The sequence below is a fragment of the Salvelinus fontinalis genome, chromosome 12, assembly GCF_029448725.1.
Source record: "Salvelinus fontinalis isolate EN_2023a chromosome 12, ASM2944872v1, whole genome shotgun sequence".
NCBI classification, from domain to species: domain Eukaryota; kingdom Metazoa; phylum Chordata; class Actinopteri; order Salmoniformes; family Salmonidae; genus Salvelinus; species Salvelinus fontinalis.
This window is the reverse complement of record NC_074676.1, coordinates 15,512,902-15,536,314: the sequence shown is the minus strand read 5'-3', so window position 1 is coordinate 15,536,314 and position 23,413 is coordinate 15,512,902. Positions and strand designations below refer to the sequence as shown.

The window sequence follows — 23,413 nt, the reverse complement described above, 5'->3', positions numbered from 1 at the left end:
TACATCCCTAAACACCCTGTACGTAACACACCCTTGACATCATGTCCGGTTCAGTACTCACAGGCTCATCAAAGGCCTCCTTCTTGTCCAGCATCTCTCGGAGTGTCTGCAGGATCTTAATGCACAGCTTTTCCTCCTTGTCCATCAGCTTCTTGGTGTGTTTGATCAGTCTGAATGACAAAGGGAAGAGTACAAACGGAACATCAGTACCATGGCTTTAAGTCATCTAAGCACACCAACAGACGTGTGACCTATGACTGGAAGATCGTGATGACAGTAAATAATAAACGAGACCCTTTTTTTGAGAAACATTTTGGAAAAGTCAGAGGTCGAAAGTAAAACACGAAGAAGAACAATGGACGGCAAATGCAAACTTGGCACTGGTGTAAATGCTCAGTGAATGCAGCCCATAGATCATGTTTGTGATGGTGTGTCTGATCAGTGTTCGTGACTGCATCTGTACCTCTGCCACACTCACTTGGACATGAAGGCCCCGCTCTCACAGCGCAGTCTGGCAGCCTCTGGGAACAGCAGCTCAGGGCTGTGTAGTACATCCACCAACACAGAGAACTCAGCCTGAACCATAGGACTGAACTGCTCCTCTAGACACGCCACCACACCCTGGACACATGACACAATGGATACAATACCTCTGCAGTACAGTGTGTGTGTGTGTGTGTGTGTATTCCAGTGGAGGCTACTCAGAGGAAGGGGAGGATAATAATCCTACGCAGTGAAATATTTAAACATAAGTTATCCTTTTTAGATAAAACCATGCTAAATATATTTACATGTCACCAAATATCTGATTAAAACACACTATTTTGCAATGAAGGTCTACTAGAAGCCTCAACAGCACCATCTAGAGTAGCGCCATGGTGTAGCTGGAGGACAGCTAGCTTCCGTGCTCCCCTGGGTACATTGACTTCAATACAAAACCTAGGAGGCTCATGGCTCCCCCCCCCCCCCCCCCCCCCCCCCCCCCCCTCCCCCCCTCTTCCATAGACTACACAGTAATTATGACAACTTCTAGAGGATGTCCTCCAACCTATCAGAGCTCTTGCAGTAGGAAGTAACATCTTGTCCATCCAATCAAAGGATCAGAGAATGAATCTAGAAATGAAAGCATAGGCTACAGCTAGCTAGCACTGCAGTGCTTAAAGTCTGGTGAGTAGTTGACTTAAAAGAGAGAAAGACAGTAGTTGAACAGTTTTGATTTTGAACAAACATATTTTCTTCAAAAATTAAGGAGAAGCAGAAGAGAGAGAGCTAGCTATATTTTGTATGTTTTTACCTTCTACTTACTTTGCTAATTCAGTTAATTTGCCTACTCAACAAATTGACTCAAACAGAGGAATGCTATTTACAGTGCCTTCGGAAAGTATTCAGACCCTTTGACTTTTTCCACATTGTTAGATTACAGCCTTATTCTAATAAAAAAATTTTTTTTATCTATCTACACACAATACACCACACAATACCCCAAACAGGGTTTTAGAAATTGCTGCTAATTTCTTAAAAATAAAGAACTGAAATATTACATTTACATAAGTCTGAGGTCCTGAGCGCTCTGGATCAGGTATTCATCAAGGATCACTCTGTACTTTGCTATGTTCATCTTTACCTCGATCCTGACTAGTCTCCCAGCGGCAGTCTCCCAGTTCCTGCCGCTGAAAACATCCCCACAGCATGATGCTGCCACCACATGCTTCACCGTAGGGATGGTGCCAGGTTTCCTCCAGAAGTGACACTTGTCATTCAGGCCAAAGAGTTCAATCTTGGTTTCATTTACATTTACATTTAAGTCATTTAGCAGACGCTCCAGAGCGACTTACAAATTGGTGCATTCACCTTATGATATCCAGTGGAACAGCCACTTTACAATAGTGCATCTAAATCTTTTAAGGGGGGGGGGGGGGGGGGGGGGGGGGGTCAGAAGGATTACTTTATCCTATCCTAGGTATTCCTTAAAGAGGTGGGGTTTCAGGTGTCTCCGGAAGGTGGTGATTGACTCCGCTGTCCTGGCGTCGTGAGGGAGTTTGTTCCACCATTGGGGTGCCAGAGCAGCGAACAGTTTTGACTGGGCTGAGCGGGAACTGTACTTCCTCAGAGGTAGGGAGGCGAGCAGGCCAGAGGTGGATGAACGCAGTGCCCTTGTTTGGGTGTAGGGCCTGATCAGAGCCTGAAGGTACGGAGGTGCCGTTCCCCTCACAGCTCCGTAGGCAAGCACCATGGTCTTGTAGCGGATGCAAGCTTCAACTGGAAGCCAGTGGAGAGAGCGGAGGAGCGGGGTGACGTGAGAGAACTTGGGAAGGTTGAACACCAGACGGGCTGCGGCGTTCTGGATGAGTTGTAGGGGTTTAATGGCACAGGCAGGGAGCCCAGCCATCAGACCAGAGAATCTTTTTTCTCATAGTCAGTCTTTTGGTGCCTTTTGGCAAACTCCAAGCGGCCTGTCATGTGCCTTTTACTGAGGAGTGGCTTCTGTCTGGCCACTCTACCATAAAGGCCTGATTGTTGTAGTGCTGCAGAGATTGTTGACCATCGGGAAGGTTCTCCCATCTCCACAGAGGAACTTTGGAGGTCTGTCAGAATAACCGTCGGGTTCTTGGTCACCTCCCTGACCAAGGCCCTTCTCCACTGATTGCTCGGTGTGGCAGGGCGGCCAGCTCTAGGAAGTGTTTTGGTGGTTCCAAACTTCTTCCATTTAAGAATGATGGAGGCCACTGTGTTCTTGGTGACCTTCAATGCTGCAGTCATTTTTTGGTACCCTTCCTCAGATCTGTGCCTCGACACAATCCTGTCTCGGAGCTCTACGGACAATTCCTTTCGACTTCATGGCTTGGATTTTGCTCTGACATGCCCTGTCAACTGTGGGACCTTATATTGACAGGTGTGTGCCTTTCCAAATCATGTCCAGTCAATTGAATTTACCACAGGTGGACACCAATTCAGTTGTAGAAACATCTCAAGGATGATCAATGGAAACAGGATGCACCTAAGCTCAATTTCGAGTCTCATAGCAAAGGGTCTGAATACTTATGTAAACAGGTATCTGTTTTTATTATGAATAATTTAGCAAAAATGTCTATAAACCTGTTTTCGCTTTGTCATTATGGGGAATTGTGTGTAGATTGCTGAGGATTTTTTTTTAATAAGGCTGTAACATAACAAAACGTGGAAAAAGTCAAGGGGTCTGAATACTTTTCAAAGGCACTGTATGTTAGCTTGCTGGCTAAGGCTAACCAACACTGCAACTCTTCCAAGTCAAGGTAAGCTTTCATTTTAGAAATGTATGGGCACCGGACCTGCCAGTGTAACTGCTACAATTTTTGCTGCACACTGTACTGCGTGATTGTACACATGGCAAGAGTGTGCAAGGCGGTTTTGAATATTTCACTGTCTCTGTCACCTTGATTACTCCAATTTGTCTCTCGACCTGTGCACCTACGTTATAAACTTTCATTTTTAAGCTAGGTTGTAGCAACCTCATGATGGGTATCATATAGGGCAAATTCGAGTATGCTGTAGTAGCCTAAACCTATGGATGTTACATTGAACTGGGTGAATGGAATATGAATGACCGTCATCCAATATGCTGTAATAGAAATTAGGCCATTGTCATAAATATACAAAACCGACCGCCATAATCTTGAACGACAAGAACCGCCAGTGGCGTATTCATGTATTTTTGTGCGAGTGCATATTTGTGTGTGTGTGTGTGTGTGAGATCACCTGCAGCTTCTCGATGATGCTCTTGTAGTCAGGCACTCCCAGAATCTCCTTGCGGAGCCGGGTGCGTGCTGAGGTCCTCCAGTCCTTGACGGCACGCTCCACTCTGTAGGTGTGGGCCTTCAGAGACAGAGTGTTCACCTGGCTGTCCAGATCCACCGGGATGGCTATGGCACGCGCCTTGGCTGGAGAGGAGACAGGGCGGAGACCTTATAACTAGGAACTGAAGGAGCCTCAAAGTAGGAAGGCTGATATCTTGTTAGCCTTGTAGACCATATCGAATACTCTGAATCGCTTTCTGAAGATGGGCCCATATCTCTCCCAGACACACACATTCACACAAGCTGACATGACACCCAATCAACCAACAGAGAAAGGCATTGGCCTACTTTCTGTATTGTCTGCATACACAGTGGCGGCAGACTAACATGTTCACGGTGCTTATTGCGTGAGATTTAAATACTTGCAATGTCTCCATGTCATTATAGAAATCAAAGACGTTTCCAGTCTACAAACCTTGGTCAAGGCCTGTCAAAGTGCAATCATTGGGCTGTGAGACTCACCCACGTCAGCCAGTGTTTTGATGCAGCCCTCGATGTTGTTCTTCTGGGCCGAGCTGATCCAGGTGCAGTTATAGATCCTGAAGGAGGACTGGAGCAACTGGATGAAGATGGGCTGGTGGGTCTGACATAGGAGAGAGGGAGGATAAACAGTCACTAAAACACTCCATAAACAAACACTTCATTAGCACTCAAATGTTGTGCCAGCACCTACCAGATGGATAAGCATTTGCCTCAAGTGCCTGAACTGACTGAATTGAAACACGAATGGCCTGAGGAAGGTATTTAAATGCCCATGTACAAGGTTAACCTCTCTCCCAGGAATACCTGCAGGTTGGAGTTGTTGACAGGGAACTGGGAGCTAAAGAAGCCCTTGACGATGGCCATGACCGTCTCCGTCACGTACCTCTCCAGGGGAACGTTGGCATGGTTACGGTCCGTGGTGCTGTTGCACACCTAAAACCATAGAGGAGGAGAGGGGGATGTGAAGTCTGTCTGTCACTCAGGAGTGAGGGGGGGGGGAGAGACTGACCTGGTGTATCTCTCATTTTTTAGTTGTAATATTTTGTATGACAAACAAAACCATACATAGACAAAAACAATAGACAACTTAACATTTACATACATACTCTACATATCCACAAACATTCACGAAATGACACTTGCTCAGACACACATGTTCCCACAGTATCCACAACCAATGCTGTTTCTACTGCTTGTAAGACTCTGCCCCATATGACTTAAAATTGTATTATGTTGTTTGTCTGTAGACAGATTTTTTCCCATATTTAAATAAAGCATTTGATTCTTCCATTCACTTAGCTAGCCTACCGCACATTCAATGTCTCGAAATATTCAGATAGACGGATTAAAAGTAAACTTGCATTGTAAAACTTCTGACAGACAGCTATAATAAAATCTATACATTAGTTTATACAGGATTAAGCGTACATTTTCGTTATTTGTAATTTTGTTCATTATGTTCCAACACTCCCTCCATATTTTGCCAATATCAGTTATTTTTAAGTCTTGGTTCCAATAGTTTGTCAGTTGGATAGGCTCTCTGCAAGGTTTTGTATACATCTTACCCATCATATGACTGACTATCTTTTTCCGACTCAAATGCGATTCCCTCAACATCGCTCTGATGTCCAAAAGCTTTCAGGTCAACATTTTGTGATATAAAACTTTTATATTTGAAAATATCTATATTGGTCAGTGCTTTTTAATTCGGTCACGGATGATTTTATTTCCTCCACTTCATTTACGGTTTCTATGCCTTTAGTTTGTGGGCCAATTTATCTGTGAATTCTGAAAAGCTATCAAAGGATTGTTCCATAGGGGTGTGTTCTTATGGAATGAGATTGGCTCTTGAAGAATCCGTTTAATTTTCTTCCATGTTGTTCTAATGTTCTTAAATATGAAGTTGTTAATGTTCTTTGCTCCATCCTTTGAAAACAGACACGTGAAAATATTGCACCTCTTCATTATGTAGCTTGCACCTCTTCATTATGTACCCATTGTTCCTCTTTACTGCATTTAACTATATATCACAAGTAAAAGCCTTGGGTGGCGAGTTGATACAATTCCAAATCTGGAAGTTTAAAACCACCCTCAGATTAAAACTTTGCTTTACGAGTTTTATTTGTCTTATGGCCGAGTACACTTTTTTAAAGAACGTCTTCGGTGGGGTATAATACATGTAAGGCTTATGGGGAGATTGTTCCATTTAATTAGATCTGCTTTCATGTTGTTGAGTAATGGGATAAAGTTATTTGTCGTCACTTATCAAGCATCCTAAGTATTTAATATTTTTTGTGGCCCACAAAGCAGGGTTTGTCAACTAGGTTCGGCATCGGGCCAAATTGTTATTGAGCTAATAGTCGGTGGGCCAGAACATAATTAGTATATAATATTAGCACAAATAATTGGCCAACACTACAAATTGAACAACATGTTTAACACATCCAATTCGTAGGCTTCATAATAAATTCAGTGACAATAACATAATTTCTATCTGATTACGCTCATAAAATCACCATGTCTCCATAAAGATGGCGCCAAAGAGGATGGCTGACGTTTTACATGCTCCTAACCAATTGTGCTATTTTGTTCGTTTTTTTACATTGTTTGTAACTTATTTTTTTTACTTATTTTGTACAAAATGTTGCTGCTACCGTCTCTCTTATGACCGAAAATAACTTCTGGACATCAGAACAGCGATTACTCACCACGAACTGGAATAAGCTTATTCCTTTAACGAGTCCGACGAGAAGGATATACTGCTCTCCCAGGATCAGGCCCAATTCCCTGTCATTTGCGTGAAGAAAAGACTGAGGAAAAGATGACGCAGATCGGGCTGCCTTCTGAGAATCTGTAGGCGAGCGAGTAAACTCCCACTGCCATCCGTCCTACATGCTAACATTAAATTATTGGAAAATAAAAATTGATGACCTACGATTATCCTACCAACGGGACATTAAGAACCGTAATATCTTATGTTTCACCGAGTCGTGGCTGAACTACGACACGGATAATATAGAGCTGGAGGGATTTTCAATGCACCGACAGAACAGAGGAGCTACGTCTGTTAAGACGAGGTGTGGGGGTATGTGTCTTTCGTCAATAGCAGCTGGTGCGCGATGTCTAATATTTAAAAAGTCTTGAGGTATTGCTCGCCTGAGGTGGAGTAACTTATGATAAGCTGTAGACCACACTATCGAACCAAGACAGTTCTCATAATAATAATCTATATTATTCGTAGCCGTCTATTTACCACCACAGATCAATGCTGGCACTAAGACTGCACTCTACTAACTCAATAAGGCCATAAGCAAACAGGAAAAAGCTCATCCAGAGCGACGCTCCTAGTGGCCGGGGACTTTAATGCAGGCAAATTGAAATCAGTGCACATGTGCAACCATTGGGGGAAAAAATCTATAAAATAATTAAACTCTAGACCCTTTACTCCACACACACAGATCCATACAAAGCTCTCACCCACCCTCTATTTGAAAATCTGACCATAATCCTATCCTCCTGATTCCTGCTTACAAGCAAAAACTGAAGCAGGAAGTACCAGTGACTCGCCCAATACGGAATTGGTCAGATGACGCGGATGCTACACTACAGGACAGTTTTGCTAGAACAGACTGGAATATGTTCCGGGATTCATCCAATGGCATTGAGGAGGATACCAAATCAGTCACCGGCTTCATCAATAAGTGGATTGACGACGTCGTCTCCACAGTGACTGTACGCACATATCCCAACCAGAAACCATGGACTACAGGCAACATCCGCATTGAGCTAAAAGCTATAGCTGCCGCATTCAAGGAGTGGCACACTAATCCGGACGCTTATAGAAATCCCGCTATGCCCTCAGACAAAACATCAAACAAGCAAAGCGTCAATACAGGATTAAGATTGGATCCTACTACACCAGCTTTGATGCTCGTCAGATGTGGCAGGGCTGCACAGTGACGCGAGCCTACCAGACAAGCTTAATGCCTTTTACGCTCGCTTTGAGACAAGCAACGCTGAAGCATGCACAAGAGCACCAGCTGTTATGGATGACAGTGTGATAACGCTCTCCGTAGTCGATGTGAGCAAGACCTTTAAACAGGTCAACATTCACAAAGCCGCGGGGCCAGATGGACAGGACGAGTACTCAAAGCATGGCCGGCCCAACTGGCAAGTGTCTTCACTGACATTTCCATCCTCTCCCTGTCTGAGTCTGTAATACCAAAATGTTTCAGGCAGACCACCATAGTCCCTGTGTCCAAGGAAGCGAAGGTAACCTGCCTAAATGATTACCGCCCAGTAGCATTCACGTAGATAGCCATGAAGTGCTTTGAAAGGCTGGTCGGCTCACATCAACAGCATCCTCCCGGATATCCTAGACCCACTCCAATTCACATACCACCCCAACAGATCCATAGATTACGCAATCTCAATCACACTCCACACTGCCCTTTCCCACCTGGACAAAATGAATAACTATGTCAGAATGCTGTTCATTGACTACAGCTCAGTGTTCCACACCATAGTGCCCATGAAGCTCATCACTAAGCTAAAGACCCTGGGACTAAACACCTCCTTCTGCAACTGGATCCTGGACTTCCTGACGGGCTGGCCCCAAGTGGTAAGGGTAGGCAATAACACGTCTGCCACGCTGATCCTCAACACTGGGGCCCTCAGGGGTGTGTGCTTAGTCCCCTCCTGTACTCCCTGTTCACCCACGACTGCGTTGCCAAACATGACTCCAACACCACCATTAAGTTTGCTGACGACACAACGGTGATAGGTCTGATCACCGACAATGATGATACAGCCTATAGGGAGGAGGTCAGAGAACTGGCAGTGTGGTGCCAGGACAACAACCTCTCCCTCAATGTGTGCAAGACAAAGGAGCTGATCATGGACTAGAGGAAAAGGAGGGCCGAACAGTCCCCCATTAAAATCAACGGAGCTGTGACAAATAAAGTTTTATTTGATCTCTATTCAAATATTATTTTGTATATTTCTCTGTGTTGATTGGTGGGGAAAAACAGGTCTACGTAGTCTACTGTAGCCTACACTACTTTTTTAACGTCAACATTCGTTCAGAACAATTAGTTTGATAGCAAGAGAAAATGTTTCTCTAAAAAAGTATCAAAAGGTGGATTATTAAAATCGAAGAATGTAGAGAGAGATGTTACCATCTTTTTCCAATGCCAAGCCAGTGTGTTTTATTTTCAATGAAAATGTTTCTGTTTACAAATAATTACATTTCCAAAGTATTTTTGAATCTAAGCATGGAACTTTCAAAGTGGCCTTCACGCCCAAGACAGAGGCCCGACACCGAAACATTGAAGTGTTAACTGCAAGCTACACACAAAGCTTTTTTGGCTGACATATTCTGTCACTCAAACTGGCTAAATCTACAGTTACAAGGATGAGGGAAAACAGTTGTGAATATGGTGGAAAAACTTGAGGCCTTTACTAGGAAGCTTGAGTTGTTCGATTTGAACTTGTCATCTGGAAGGCTACTGCACTTCAGCACATCAGGGATGCGCTCAGGAATGTTGAATCCTTGTGTGCATTTTGGAAAGACTTATACCTGCAAGTCCTCATTTTCCTCTATGAATGCAATATAGACTCACAACAGGAACCGGCTTCCACATAAGTCAATCGAGGACTGCCTCAGCATCAAAATCACACCAATGTCACGCGACATCCACAAGATCCCCTCGTGTCCGAGGGGAAATGTACTTTTTCCCATTGAGTAAGTCCCTTACTGGTCTATATGACTATATTTAGTAAATATTAACATTACTGTGAGTGCTTATGCATGGATATTTAGGTCTCAAGCTGACAGTATGTTCTGTTTGTTCGTTAAAGCAGCGGACCATCCCAATACAGACATTCAGACACCACCTTTTTTTCTTTAAAATTATTGTTTTATGTAGGATGCTACATTTTTGGCCAGTTGCAATAGTAAGTAGGCCTAACAACTACAAACATCCCACTTCTATTTGGCCACATATTTTTTATTGTAAAAGATGCTGTAACTGTGCAACACTTGCACAACCAGTTACATATATTTTCAGCACCAGGAGGTGTTGACCTCCGATTGATTGCGGTGAGGTTGCAGCTTTACGTTTCACCACCACAAAATGGTTTGCTGCCTGCTTTATTAGTTGACTGTGTCCTGCATTCTCTCTCCTCATGAATTAAGTTAGAATGTAACTTTTGCATTATTTAGGTCTATTTGACCAAGAAGGAGAGTGATGGAGTGCTGCATCAGACCTGGCCTCCACATGACCTGGCCTCCACAATCACCCGACCTCAACCCAATTGAGATGGTTTGGGATGAGTTGGACCACAGAGTGAAGGAAAAGCAGCCAACAAGTGCTCAGCATATGTGGGAACTCCTTCAAGATGGTTGGAAAAGCATTCCAGATGAAGCTGGTTGAGAGAATGCCAAGAGTGTACAAAGCTATCATCAAGGCAAATGGTGGCTATTTTGGAGAATCTAAAATATATTTTCATTTGATTAACACTTTTTTGATTACTACATGATTCAATGTGTTATTTCATAGTTGTAATGTCTTCACTATTATTCTACAATGTAGAAAATAGTTTTAAAAAACCTTGAATGAGTAGGTGTGTCCAAATATATATATATGACCGAAAATAACTTCGGTCATATATATTCATAATTATATTATATTCATTATATTATATTATATTCATAATTAATTTGGGGGACAAATAATATTGCTGGTTGGCAAGATTGGCACGCTGGCCGACAGTTGGTGAACCCTGACTTAAAGGATTGCTGTCGATCATGAGTTATTCTGTTTCATATTGCCATCATTTCAGTTTTTTTCACGTTATTTTAATATCCTGAGATTTTAGAGTACTCCGAAAATATTTTTAACAAGGGGGCATTAAGTTTTCCATCTTAGTCAGGTATATAAAGGAGGTCATCTGCAAATAAGTTTAGTTGACCAATAATGATACCTGTTACGTTTGGGTCCTGTCTAATTATTTCTACTAGCGGTTCAGGAGGGGGGAGAGAGGAAATCCCTGATAATGTATGTGTATATTTTTGCTTTAGGACATTTATATAATATTTTTATGAAATGTATTATTTCAGCTGGAAAGTTAAATGAATTTCAAAGTTAGCAAAGGCCATTCAAGTTAGCAAAATAGCAAAGGCCATTCAAGGCGGTCAAAAGCCTTTTTGGCATCAACTGCCATTATGGGATAATCAACGAGGGGCCATGCGTTCTATGGAAAATAATGAACGAGGTGGAAGGTGTATTCCACAACACACTAGCGAGAGCCCCGGTAGAAATGTGTTCAACATCCACTGAAGTAGCTAGCAAGTTTACTAGACAGCTACAGTAGTTGCCGTGGTAACCAAACAAACAGACTTGCTAGTTTTACCTAACCATCAGTACTAGATTGCCATTATGAAAATCAAATTCAACAATGGCATAATGTTTTAAATTTGACTTTTGCTTTCAAAAGCAGCACAAACATAGAACATGTAAGAATTAACTATAGCCATTGAATTCTACCGTGCAAATATACCATGCATTATTTAAGCAATAAGGCCTGAGGGGGTGTGGTATATGGCCATATATCACAAACACCCGAGGGACCTTATTGCTATTATAAAGTGGTTACCAATGTACTCCGAGCAGTAAAAATACATATTTTGTCATACCCGTGGTATACGGTCTGATATGCCATGGCTGTCAGCCAATCAGCATTCAGGGCTCAAACCACCCAGTTTATAAAGAGAAATAATGCACACTCTAGAATGCCCTTCAAGCCAATCAGAAACAAGTATTCAACAATGCCATGGTATAAGGATAAATCTGCATCTTGTTTTTAACATATTGTATTATACTGAAACATGTTCTTGTATTTGTTTGTAAGTGTCCATGTTAAATAAACCCTGTTTGATTCATATTTATCAAGTCTGGTAAGACTTTTGCCATTCTGTTGCTAAGGAGTTTTGCTATTTATTGTCGTAATTTATTACATTTATGGGTTTGTAATATTTGCAGGGGACTCTCCAGATTTTTCTGGTTTTAATATAACTGAAATAACAGTTCGATACATGGAACTCGGAATCCCTAAATTGAGTGACGTGTGTTGTCATTTAAGTAAATAAGGGCGGTACTTTGTCCCAGAATATCAAATAAAATTATAAGAAAGCCATCGATCCCTAGTGCTTTTCTCTGGGTGAGGATTTTTTAAATTGTCTAACATTTCTTTTGGGGTGATTTCCATTTTTAGTCTAGTGTATATCTCAATAGTCTAAAGAAGTTCTCTTCTCCTTTCCCTCATCTACACTGAACTGGACTGTGGAAAGGCCCATTCCCTGAAAGGACCCACCATGTTGCTTTCACTTACACTGAGTCTACAAAACATTAAGGACAGCTGCTGTTACCATGACACAGACTAACCAGGTGAATACAGGTGAAAGCTAAAACCCCTTATTGACTCGCTTGTTAAATTTACTTCAAATCAGTGTCGATGAAGGGGAGAAGACAAGTGAGACATGGATTGTCTACAGTATGTTGTGCCATTCAGAGGATGAATGGACAAAACAAAAGATTGAAGTGCCTTTGAATGTGGTATGGTGGAGGTGGTAGTAGTAGTAGTAGTAGTAGTAGTAGTAGGTGCCAGGCAAACGCCTTTGCCACCTTATAAAGTCGATGCCCCGAGGCTATTCTGAGGGGGGTAGTGCTATGAGGAGGACCTTAGTGAGGACGTTACCCGTGCCATGTCCACCAGGAAGTTCTCAAAGAGCTTCCAGATGTGGTGGCTGGTGTAGATCTCCTTCATCTCCACCTCCGTGTCCACGTAGCAGTGGTTCACAAAGTTCACGTAGGCCGTCTTCACCTGGGGAGGGAGGGCCAATAGAAACCATGCATTCAGATGATTGACAGGTGTGAAAGATTACACTGAGGTGAATGAATGCTAGGCTATATCAAGGCTGGCTGTTCTGGAATCAAATGTTATGCATCTGTATGCAAACAATGGGTGCATGCCAAATGTCTATAATGGAATACAGTCTTGCTTTACTTTCCCTCATCTGCACTGATGCAAAACATCTGAACAGATTAACTCCAATTCACAGTTCGCATTTACCAAGCGTCATGCCACTCTTAACCATCCTCTGTATCCTCAGATTAGTGCAGATGAGGTTGAATACAAGGGTAGAAAATCACATTAGACTACTGAATCACACCCCAGCACCAAATGACAAAGCCTCTCACTATGACCCCATCCCTTCCCCTGTACCTCAGGGATGCAGTCTTCGTGGGTGACCACTTTGACAATGTCGTCGAGGGGCAGCAGGGAGTTACATTTCAGCTCGGTGTATACGTTCTTGCCCTCGGTGCAGACAGCGAGAAGCTCTACCAGAGTGTTGTGGTAGGCCAGGGCACCGCCCTCGTCCCTACGCTCCAGCTCGCAGCACATCATCTGGAACAGCACCGGGAAGGAGGAGCGGTCGTTGTAGAACACCAGAACGTCCTCGCCACCGTTCACCAGCTGGGGGTGGGATGGACAGAAAAGCAGACAGACGAGTGGAGGTTAGACAGGGAATACCTAGTGGGGATAACCAATATTGATAATTCAATACGATATTAAAATGAACAAGACAAAGCGTGATATTGGTTAATTCTTCCAGATAAACTAAACTGAGACTCAACATGCAATGACTTCCTGTAACACCCTCAACCAAGATTCCAACCAACGTCTATGGGCAAATAAATACATTCATCCACAAGGTATTTTCTAAAAGTAGTCACATTTTAAGTCTCTCGTTTTTCAAACATCTCTAACAAGCCCTGGCAAGTTTGGAGATAGTGGTAGTGGAAACCATGCTATTGTGGTGTCTCCACAGCCTTACAAAGACAGCATCATCATCATCATCATCCCTCGCCCACCTCGGTCATGACCTTGTCCTGGCACTTTTTCACGTACTTCCCGTCGGCCTTGACGATGGTCAGGAGGAACTTGAGGTACTGGACGTGTCGGCCGTGCGTCTCGATGCAGTGGACAAAATGGTGGACCACGCGGTCGCTGATCTCGTTGCACAGGTGGAAGTTGTTCATGAAGATGTGGCGCATGGTCTCAGCCTCCAGGAGCTGGAGAGAGGGAGAAGATGTGAACAGTGAATTCACATTCATTGACATATGGATATCCAGTAATAGAATGCATTTACTGAGTTGAAAATTAGTAAGACGTGAACAAACATGTACAGTACCAGTCAAAAGTTTGGACACACCTACGCATTCAAGGGTTTTTCATTATTTTAACTATTTTCTACATTAATAGTGAAGACATCTAAAGTGACATCTACATCTAAACACATATGGAATAATGTAGTAACCAAAAAAGTGTGAAACAAATGAAAATATATTTTATATTTGAGATTCTTCAAAAAGCCACCCTTTGCCTTGATGACAGCTTTGCACAATCTTGACAACCTCTCAACCAGCTTCACCTGGAATGCTTATCCAACAGTCTTGAAAGAGTTACCACATATGTTGAGCACTTGTTGGACGCTTTTCCTTCACTCTGCACTCCAACTCATCCCAAGCCATCTTGATTGGGTTGAGGTGATTGTGGAGGCCAGGTCATCTGATGCAGTACTCCATCACTATCCTTCTTGGTCAAATAGCCTGTAGGTGTGTTGTGTCATTGTCCTTTCGAAAAACAAATGATAGTGGGACTAAGCCCAAACCAGATGGGATGGCGTGTCGCTGCTGAATGCTGTGGTAGCCATGCTGGCTAAGTTTGCCTTGAAATTCTAAATAAATCACAGACAGTGTCACCAGCAAAGCACCCCCCACACCATCACACCTCCTACTCCATGCTTCACGGTGGGAACCACACATGCGGAGATCATCCTTTCACCTACCCCACATCTCAAAAAGACACGGCTGTTGGAACCAAAAATCTCAAATTTGGACTCATTGGACCAAAGGACAGATTTCCACCGGTCTAATGTCCATTTCTCGTGTTTCTTGGCACAAGCAAGTGCCTACTTCTTACTGGTGTTCATTAGTAGTGGTTTCTTTGCAGCAATTCAATCATAAAGGCCTGATCCATGCAGTCTCCTCCGAACAGTTGATGTTGAGATGTGTCAACTCTGTGAAGCATTTATTTGGGCTGCAATTTTTGAGGCTGGTAACTCTAATGAAGTGTAACTCTGGGTCTTCCTTTCCTGTAGCGGTCCTCATGAGAGCCAGTTTCATCATAGTGCTTGATGGTTTTTGCGATTGCACTTGTAGAAACTTTCAAAGTTCTTGACATTTTCCACATTGACTGACCTTCATGTCTTAATGTAATGATGGAATGTCGTTTCTCTTTGCTTATTTGAGCTGTTCTTGCCATAATATGAACTTGGTCTTTTACCAAATAGGGCTATCTTCTGTATACCACTCCTACCATGTTACAACACAACTGATTGGCTCAAAAGCATTCAGAAGGAAAGTTTTAACAAGGCACACCTGTTAATTGAAATGCATTCCAGGTGACTACCTCATGAAGTTGGTTGAGAGAATACCAAGAGTGTGCAAAGCTGTCATCAAGGCAAAGGGTGGCTCCATTGAAGAATCTCAAATATAAAATATATTTTGATTTGTTTAACAATTTATGGTTACTACATGATTCTATATGTGTTATTTCATAGTTTGTATGTCTATACTATTATTCTACAATGTAGAAAATAGTCAAAATAAAGAAAAACCCTCGAATTAGTAGGTGTGTCCAAACTTTTGACTGGTACTGTATGTCCATACATGCATACAGTGTGTGCGTGTGTGTGTGCACGCACAGTCGGCGTGAATGAATGCATGTTTGTGTGAGTGTACCCCTGGTGTAAGGAACAGGTTGAGGTATTTGTGGAGCAGAGCCTGGTTCTGGCTGTTGCCTCTACAGAAGTACTGCAGGAAAACATGGGCCAGTGTCATGATCTCATTCATCTTCTCATCACTCTGGGGACAGACAGGAGTCACAACACGGTTTCACAATTGCATCACCACAAAATCAATCCATACAGATGGTCCAACAAAGCTACCAGGGCAGCGTTTATTTATCTAGTCAAGCTTTATCCAGGTAAAGTCTAGTTATTGAGCATGACAATATCCATGTAAGGCTTTGAGGGGCCTCATCTGAAGCATTTATTTTAAGCCCAAATGGACTGGGCGCCTATGTGTGTTTGACACTTACTGTAATTACTGAAATCTCTAAATGTGATGACGTGCTCACCTTCTCATAAGGTATCTGGAGCAGGTCCAGCACCACAGAGTGAGCCCCCATGTTCTTCAGTAGCCTCTGCTGCTGCACACAACTCTTCTTACTGGGGTAACACAGCTTACTGAGCCGCAGCAGGATCTACAGACCACACATACACACAGATCAGACAAACATACAGCACATTCAGAAAGTATTCAGACCCCTTTTTCCACTTAATTACGTTACAGCCTTATTCTAAAATGGATGAAATTATTTGTTCCCCCCCTCTCATCAATTTACAAACAATACCCCATAACGACAAAGCAAAAGCAGTTGTTTTAGAAATGTTTGCTCATAAAAAATAAAAAAATACAAATGAAATATGCAATCATTTGCATAAGTATTCAGACCTTTTACTCAATACTTTGTTGAAGCACCTTTAACAGCGATTCCAGCCTCGAGTCTTCTTGGGTATGACGCTACAAACTTGGCACACCTGTATTTGGGGAGTTTCTCACATTCTTCTCTGCAGATCCTCTCAAGCTCTGTCAGGTTGGATGGGGAGTGTCGCTGCAGAGCTTTTTTCAGGTCTCTCCAGAGATGTTCAATCGGGTTCAATTTCGGGCTCTGGCTGGGCCACTCAAGGACATTCAGAGACTTTTCCCGAAGCCACTCCTGCATTGTCTTGGCTGTGTGCTTAGGGTTGTTGTCCTGCTGGAAGGTGAACCTTCTCCCCAGTCTTAGGTCCTGAGCGCTCTGGAGCACATTTTCATCAAGGATCTCTCTGTACTTCGCTCCGTTCATCTTTGCCTCAATCCTGACTAGACTCCCAGTCCCTACCGCTGAAAAACATCCCCACAGCATGATTCTGCCACCACCATGCTTCACCGTAGGGATGGTGCCATGTTTCCTCCAGAAGTAATGCTTGGCATTCAGGCCAAAGTGTTCAATGTTGGTTTCATCAGACGAGAGAATATTGTTTCTCATGGTCTGAGAGTCCTTTAGGTGCCTTTTACTGAGAAGTGGCTTCTGTCTGGCCACTCTACCATAAAGGCCTGATTGGTGGAGTGCTGCAGAGATGATTGTCCTTCTGGAAGGTTCTCCCATCTCCACAGAGGAACTCTAGAGCTCTGTCAGAGTGACCATCGGGTTCTCAGTCAGCTCCCTGACCCAAGGCCCTTCTCAACTGGTTGCTCAGTTTGGCTGGGCGGACAGTTCTCGAAGTCTTGGTGGTTCCAAACTTCTTCCATTTAAGAATGATGGAGGGCACTGTGTTCTGGAAGGACCATATACTGCAGACATTTTTTGTACCCTTCCAGATCTGTGCCTCGACACAATCCTGTCTCGGAGCTCTACGGACAATTCCTTTGACTTCATGGCTTGGTTTTTGCGGAGACATGCACTGTCAACTGTGGGACCTGATATAGACAGGTGTGTGCCTTTCCAAATCATGTCCAATCAATTGAATTTACCACAGGGGAACTCCAATCAAGTTGGAGAAACATCTCAAGGATAATCAATGGAAACAGGATTCACCTGAGCTCAATTGAGTCTCATAGCAAAGGGTCTGAATACTTTTGCAAATTATTTTTATTTTTAATACATTTGCAAAAAATATTTAAAAAACTGTTTTTCCCTTTGTCATTATGGGTATTGTGTGTAGATCCATTTTAGAATAAGGCTGTAACGTAACAAAATGTGGAAAAAGTAAAGGGGTCTGAATACTTTCCGAATGCACTGGACATGCATTTAATGGCAACATAGCAATAAGTCTAAACAACACTTTTTCAGCTGCTTTAATTTAATGTTACTGAAGCTCATTCAATTCAATGTTATTGTATCCCCTCAGGAGCATTTAAGAAAGGCAAGGCAGGCTACAAGGCAGGCAAGTCCAGCTCATGTTGGCCACACATTGGCCAGTGATGTGAGGTCCGTAAATTGTTAGTGTGCAATCAATAACCCCAGCGTCATGATGTATTTTCAGACTGCACTGACTAATTGATTACGCTGCCAATACCACACACCCTATAAGGGGACAGAATGGCAGCTCACCTCTTTGACGATGTTGTAGTTGTTAGCTTTGTTGCTGTCTATATGGGGCTTCACGTCCCCATCCTGTACTGGACTCAGGATGCCTGCCTCCTGTCATTCACACACAACACAACATATTTTGAAGTTAGGATTCAGCCCTCCCTTAGCCATTAGCCCTCTATGCTGTGTGGCCTATAGGGGGCATACTATACTGTACGATAGTGTACTAAAGTATACTGTAGCATACTGTAAAGTATAGTGTTGTACCTCCATGGTCTGCTCCTTGACCTGGCTGTCTCCTATGTCCTCACTGCCGTAGCCTCCACTCTTCTCCACCCACAGTTCAGACTTCTCTACCGCCAGCCTGAGCTGGTCCAGGTTAGTCTTGATCTGCTTGTAGTTCTCCACATCCTGCTCCGACACCAGCAACTGCACCTGCAGGAGACCACAGGCACAGACAGTGAAATCAGACACACACATAAAAACAGATCAGGCGCACGCTCACGAACCACCAACTGTGCCTTTACCTGTTTGAAGGCCTGTAGGACCTCGGCTCTCTGGCTGAAGTGTTTGAACATGAGCTGCAGCGAGCCGGACACCAGCGGAGTGTAGTCCTGCATGATGAGATGGATCAGTACCCTCAGGAAGGTCCTGCCTCCCTCGTCATCCAGCTCCACAGCACTACACTCTGAACTAGAAGCACCAGACACAGGGTTAGAAAGAAAAATTGTTAGACACGGCACGACGCACTGAATTGGAAGCACCAGACAGACACAGGGTTAAAATAAAATAGTATTTTTCACGTGCCGAATACAACGGGTGTAGATTTAACGTGAAATGATTGCTTACGAGCCCTTCCTAATGAAGCAGAGTAAAAAAAAATATATATGTATATAAAAATTAGGAATACGAAATAGGGGTGAGGTAATTGAGGTATATATTTACATGTAGGCAGGGTAAAGTTACTACAGTTGAAGTCGGAAGTTTACATACACTAAGTTGACTGTGCCTTTAAACAGCTTGGAAAATTCCAGAAAATGATGTCATGGTTTTAGAAGCTTCTGATAGGCTAATTGACATCATTTGAGTCAATTGGAGATGTACCTGTGGATGTTTTTCAAGGCCTACCTTCAAACTTAGTGCCTCTTTGCTTGACATCATGGGAAAATCAAAAGAAATCAGTCAAGACCTCAGAAAGAAAATTGTAGACCTCCCCAAGTCTGGTTCATCCTTAGGAGCAATTTCCAAATGCCTGAAGGTACCACGTTCATCTGTACAAACAATAGCATGCAAGTATAAACACCATGGGACCACGCAGCCGTCATACCGCTCAGGAAGGAGACACGTTCTGTCTCCTAGAGATGAACGTATTTTGGTGCGAAAAGTGCAAATCAATCCCAGAACAACAGCAAAGGACCTTGTGAAGATGCTGGAGGAAGCAGGTACAAAACTATATCCACAGTAAAACGAGTCCTATATCGACATAACCTGAAAAGCCGCTCAGCAAGGAAGAAGCCACTGCTCCAAAACCGCCATAAAAAAGCCAGACTACAGTTTGCAACTGTACATGGGGACAAAGATCGTACTTTTTGGAGAAATGTCCTCTGGTCTGATGAAACAAAAATAGATTGTTTGGCCATAATGAACATTGTTATGTTTGGAGGAAAAAGGGGGAGGCTTGCAAGCCGAAGAACACCATCCCAGCCGTGAAGCATGGGGGTGCCAGCATCATGTTGTGGGGGTGCTTTGCCGCAGGAGAGACTGGTGTACTTCACAAAATAGATGGCATTATGAGGATGGAAAATTATGTGGATATATGGAAGCAACATCTCAAGACATCAGTCAGGAAGTTAAAGCTTGGTCGCAAATGTGTCTTCCAAATGGACAATGACCCCAAGCATACTTCCAAAGTTGTGGCAAAATGGCTTAAGGACAACAAAGTCAAGGTATTGGAGTGGCCATCACAAAGCCCTGACCTCAATCCTATAGAACATTTGTGGGCAGAACTGAAAAAGCGTGTGCGAGCAAGGAGGCCTACAAACCTGACTCATTTACACCAGCTCTGTCAGGAGGAATGGGCCAAAATTCACCCAACTTATTGTGGGAAGCTTGTGGAAGGCTACCCAAAACGTTTGACCCAAGTTAAACAATTTAAAGGCAATGCTACCAAACACTCAATTATTATATGTAAACTTCTGACCCACTGGGAATGTGATGAAAGAGAATTCTCTCTACTATTATTCTGACATTTCACATTCTTAAATTAAGTGGTGATCCTAATTGACCTAATACAGGGCATTTTTACTCAGATCAACTGTCAGGAATTGTGAAAAACTGAGTTTAAATGTATTTGGCTAAGATGTATGTAAACTTCCGGCACTGAGTTTGAAGGTAGGCCTTGAAATACATCCACAGGTAACTCCAATTGAGTCAAATTATGTCAATTAGCCTATCAGAAGACAATTTTCCAAGCTGTTTAAAGGCACAGTCAACTTAGTGTATGTAAACTTCTGACCCACTGGAATTTTGATACAATGAATTATAAGTGAAATAATCTGTCTGTAAACAATTGTTGGAAAAAGTACTTGTGTCATGCACAAAGTAGATGTCCTAACCGACTTGTCAAAACTATAGTTTGTTAACAAGAAACTTGTGGAATGGTTGAAAAACGAGTTTTAATGACTCCAACCTAAGTGTAAGTAAACTTCCGACTTCAACTGTATGTGTGTGGGTTTTGTGTGAGAGTGTAGTGAGTGTGCTAATAGTCAGTGCAAGATAGACCGGGTAACCATTTAATTCACTATTAAGTAGTCTTTTGGCTTGGGCGTAGCAGCTGTCTCTGAGCCCGTTGGTCTGAGAGCCGATGCTCCGGTACCGTTTGCTGGACAGTAGCAGAGTGAACATTCTATGGATTGGGTGGCTGTAGTCTTTGGCAATTTTTCAGGCCCTCCTCTGACACCGCCTGATCTAGAGGTCCCGTATGGCAGGGAGCTCAGTCCCAGTGAAGTACTGGGCTGTCCACACTGCCCTCTGTAGCACTTTGCGGTTGAGGATCGTGCATTTGCCCATACCAAGTGGTGATAAAGCCAGTAAAGATGCTTTCAGTGTTGCATCTGTAGAGCCTTTTGAGGATCCGAGGGCCCATAACCTCCTGAGAGGGAAGAAGTGATGTCGTGCCCTCTTCACGACTCTGCGGGTGTGAGTGGACTATGTTAAGTCCTTAGTGATGTGGACGCCATGGAATTTGAAGCTCTCCACCAGCCCCGTTGATGTGGATGGTGGTGTGCTCTCCCCTCTTTCTCCTGTAGTCCACGATCAGCTCCTTGGTCTTTCTGACATTGAAGGAGAGATTGTTGTCCCGGTACCACACGGGCCAAATCTGACCTTCTCCCTGTAGGCCGTCTCATCACCGTCAGTGATCAGGCCTACCACCGTCGTGTTGTCAGTAAACTTGATGATGTTGGAGTCGTGTGTGGCCACGCAGTCATGGTTGAACAGGGAGTACACACACCCCTGAGGGGCCCCCGTGTTGAGGGTCAGCGTGACAGAGGTGCTGTTGCCTACCCTCACCACCGGGGGCCGTCCCGTCAGGAAGTCCAGGATCCAGTTGCAGAGGGAGGGGTTCAGTCCCAGGGTCTCCAGCTTGGTGATGAGCTTGGAGGGGACTATGGTGTTGAACACTGACCTGTAGTCTATGAACAGCATTCTCACTAGTTATTTCCCCTCCTGTTCAGGTGGGAGAGGGCAGTGTGAAGTGCAATTGAGATTGCGTCATCTGTGGACGGTATGCGAATTGGAGTGAGTCCAGGGCGCCTGAGATGATGTTACTGATGTGTGTTATGAGAAGCCTTCCAAAGCACTTCATAATTACAGATGCGAGTGCAACAAGGCAATAGTCATTTAAGCAGGCTACCTTGGAGTTCTTGTTACAGACACAGCACAATGTTCTGAACTGGAGGCACACACAGGGTTTTAGACAGACACGGGGACACACAGACATATAGGCACACACACACACACCACTTTTCTCTGAACTAAAACCATAGCGCACCCTTTTTCTCACACACACACACACACACACACAAACATAACACATGTATGTAGACCAACACAGACAGATACAGGCACACACAATTGATTTACCTTCCAGCAAACATTGTCTCTGCTTTGGCTGCAATTTCATCAATGTCTGGATCTGAAACTGTGCAAAATATTGTGAATCACTGAATCCAAGTATAGAAAGCCCAATTACAGAAAGTAATTAGTGGCTGTGACAGCACAGCGCAAACAATTGATTACAACAGCAATCAACAAACCAGCAGGATTCCCCTCAGATATTAACTGAAACACTCAAGATTCCCCCAGCCTGGTCCTAATTCAAGTATAGGAGTTGGCAAGACAGTACAAATAGATCTGGGACCAGGCCAAGATGTCCCTATGTAATGGTAGAGCTTTACCTGACATGGAGGGAAATTCAGACAATGATATAGAGCTGTCCGGTAGATTACTGTCCCCAAACTCTTTCTTATAGATGGACAGCAGGTAGGTGATCCTATAGTCCAGTCGCACACTCAGAATAAACTGATGGGAGAACAAGATGGAAGCAGATAAAAGGATCACAATGTTAAATGCCTAAATGTACACAAAGCTAAAATAGTGAAATCAGAGACATTAAACAGTGTTAACCAACTGTTTGTTATTGCGTTTTCACACATGATATACATCAGGGGTAGATAGGCAACTAGATTCAGCCACGGGACGATTTTTGTCGAAGCGGATGGTCGGGGGCAGGAATAAAATTATAATAATTTGTACACTGCAAATTGACCACAACTAAGCCCAATAACAAATTGTATTTGAAAATAATAATTTCATACTTTGATTGTATTGAGTCACAATCACATTTCTTTTTTTATTCGTGGGAATACTTGGGAACAAACTTCTTAAATTAAACTCATTTTCAGCTGAATTCCTGAAGATTGTTTTACTAAAAACTTGTGGGGCAAAATAAAAAAATCCCTTGTGGGACGGTTTTGGTTCGCCTGTTGCCAACCCCTGGTACACACCGTCCAACCAAATGCTTACTTGCAGGTTCATTCTCAACAATGCAACAACAATAAGGAATAATACAAGTACAAATTAAATGGTCCGGTAGAATAGAAAACATTTTAGCATGTGTATAATAAAAGAAGGCACAATTTATAGTACAATATTGTACCAAAAGTATACAATCAATAATTTCCCCTCAAGAATTTAAAACGCATTGGAGACTGGTATAGAGAATTTGACCACAGAAAGCCTCAAGCCACAACAGTTACAGGTAACTGGCCCTCCAG

General features: G+C 43.2%; 1 protein-coding gene across 3 annotated transcripts in view; it reads right to left on the bottom strand.

The window, feature by feature from the left end:
• Window positions 1-23,413, bottom strand: part of LOC129866873 (inositol 1,4,5-trisphosphate receptor type 2-like) — a 156,750-nt gene that overhangs the window by 93,813 nt on the left and 39,524 nt on the right. For all 3 annotated transcript variants that reach the window (XM_055939881.1, XM_055939882.1, XM_055939883.1), the window contains 15 exons: window positions 22,535-22,658; window positions 22,221-22,278; window positions 18,605-18,770; window positions 18,345-18,512; window positions 18,099-18,188; window positions 16,080-16,205; window positions 15,683-15,805; window positions 13,751-13,951; window positions 13,101-13,352; window positions 12,573-12,698; window positions 4,620-4,748; window positions 4,296-4,416; window positions 3,736-3,917; window positions 479-621; window positions 62-170 (listed from right to left, as the gene is read on the bottom strand). In XM_055939881.1, coding sequence (XP_055795856.1) covers window positions 62-170; window positions 479-621; window positions 3,736-3,917; window positions 4,296-4,416; window positions 4,620-4,748; window positions 12,573-12,698; window positions 13,101-13,352; window positions 13,751-13,951; window positions 15,683-15,805; window positions 16,080-16,205; window positions 18,099-18,188; window positions 18,345-18,512; window positions 18,605-18,770; window positions 22,221-22,278; window positions 22,535-22,658 — 2,118 coding nt within the window. The remainder of the gene's footprint in view (window positions 1-61; window positions 171-478; window positions 622-3,735; window positions 3,918-4,295; window positions 4,417-4,619; window positions 4,749-12,572; window positions 12,699-13,100; window positions 13,353-13,750; window positions 13,952-15,682; window positions 15,806-16,079; window positions 16,206-18,098; window positions 18,189-18,344; window positions 18,513-18,604; window positions 18,771-22,220; window positions 22,279-22,534; window positions 22,659-23,413) is intronic.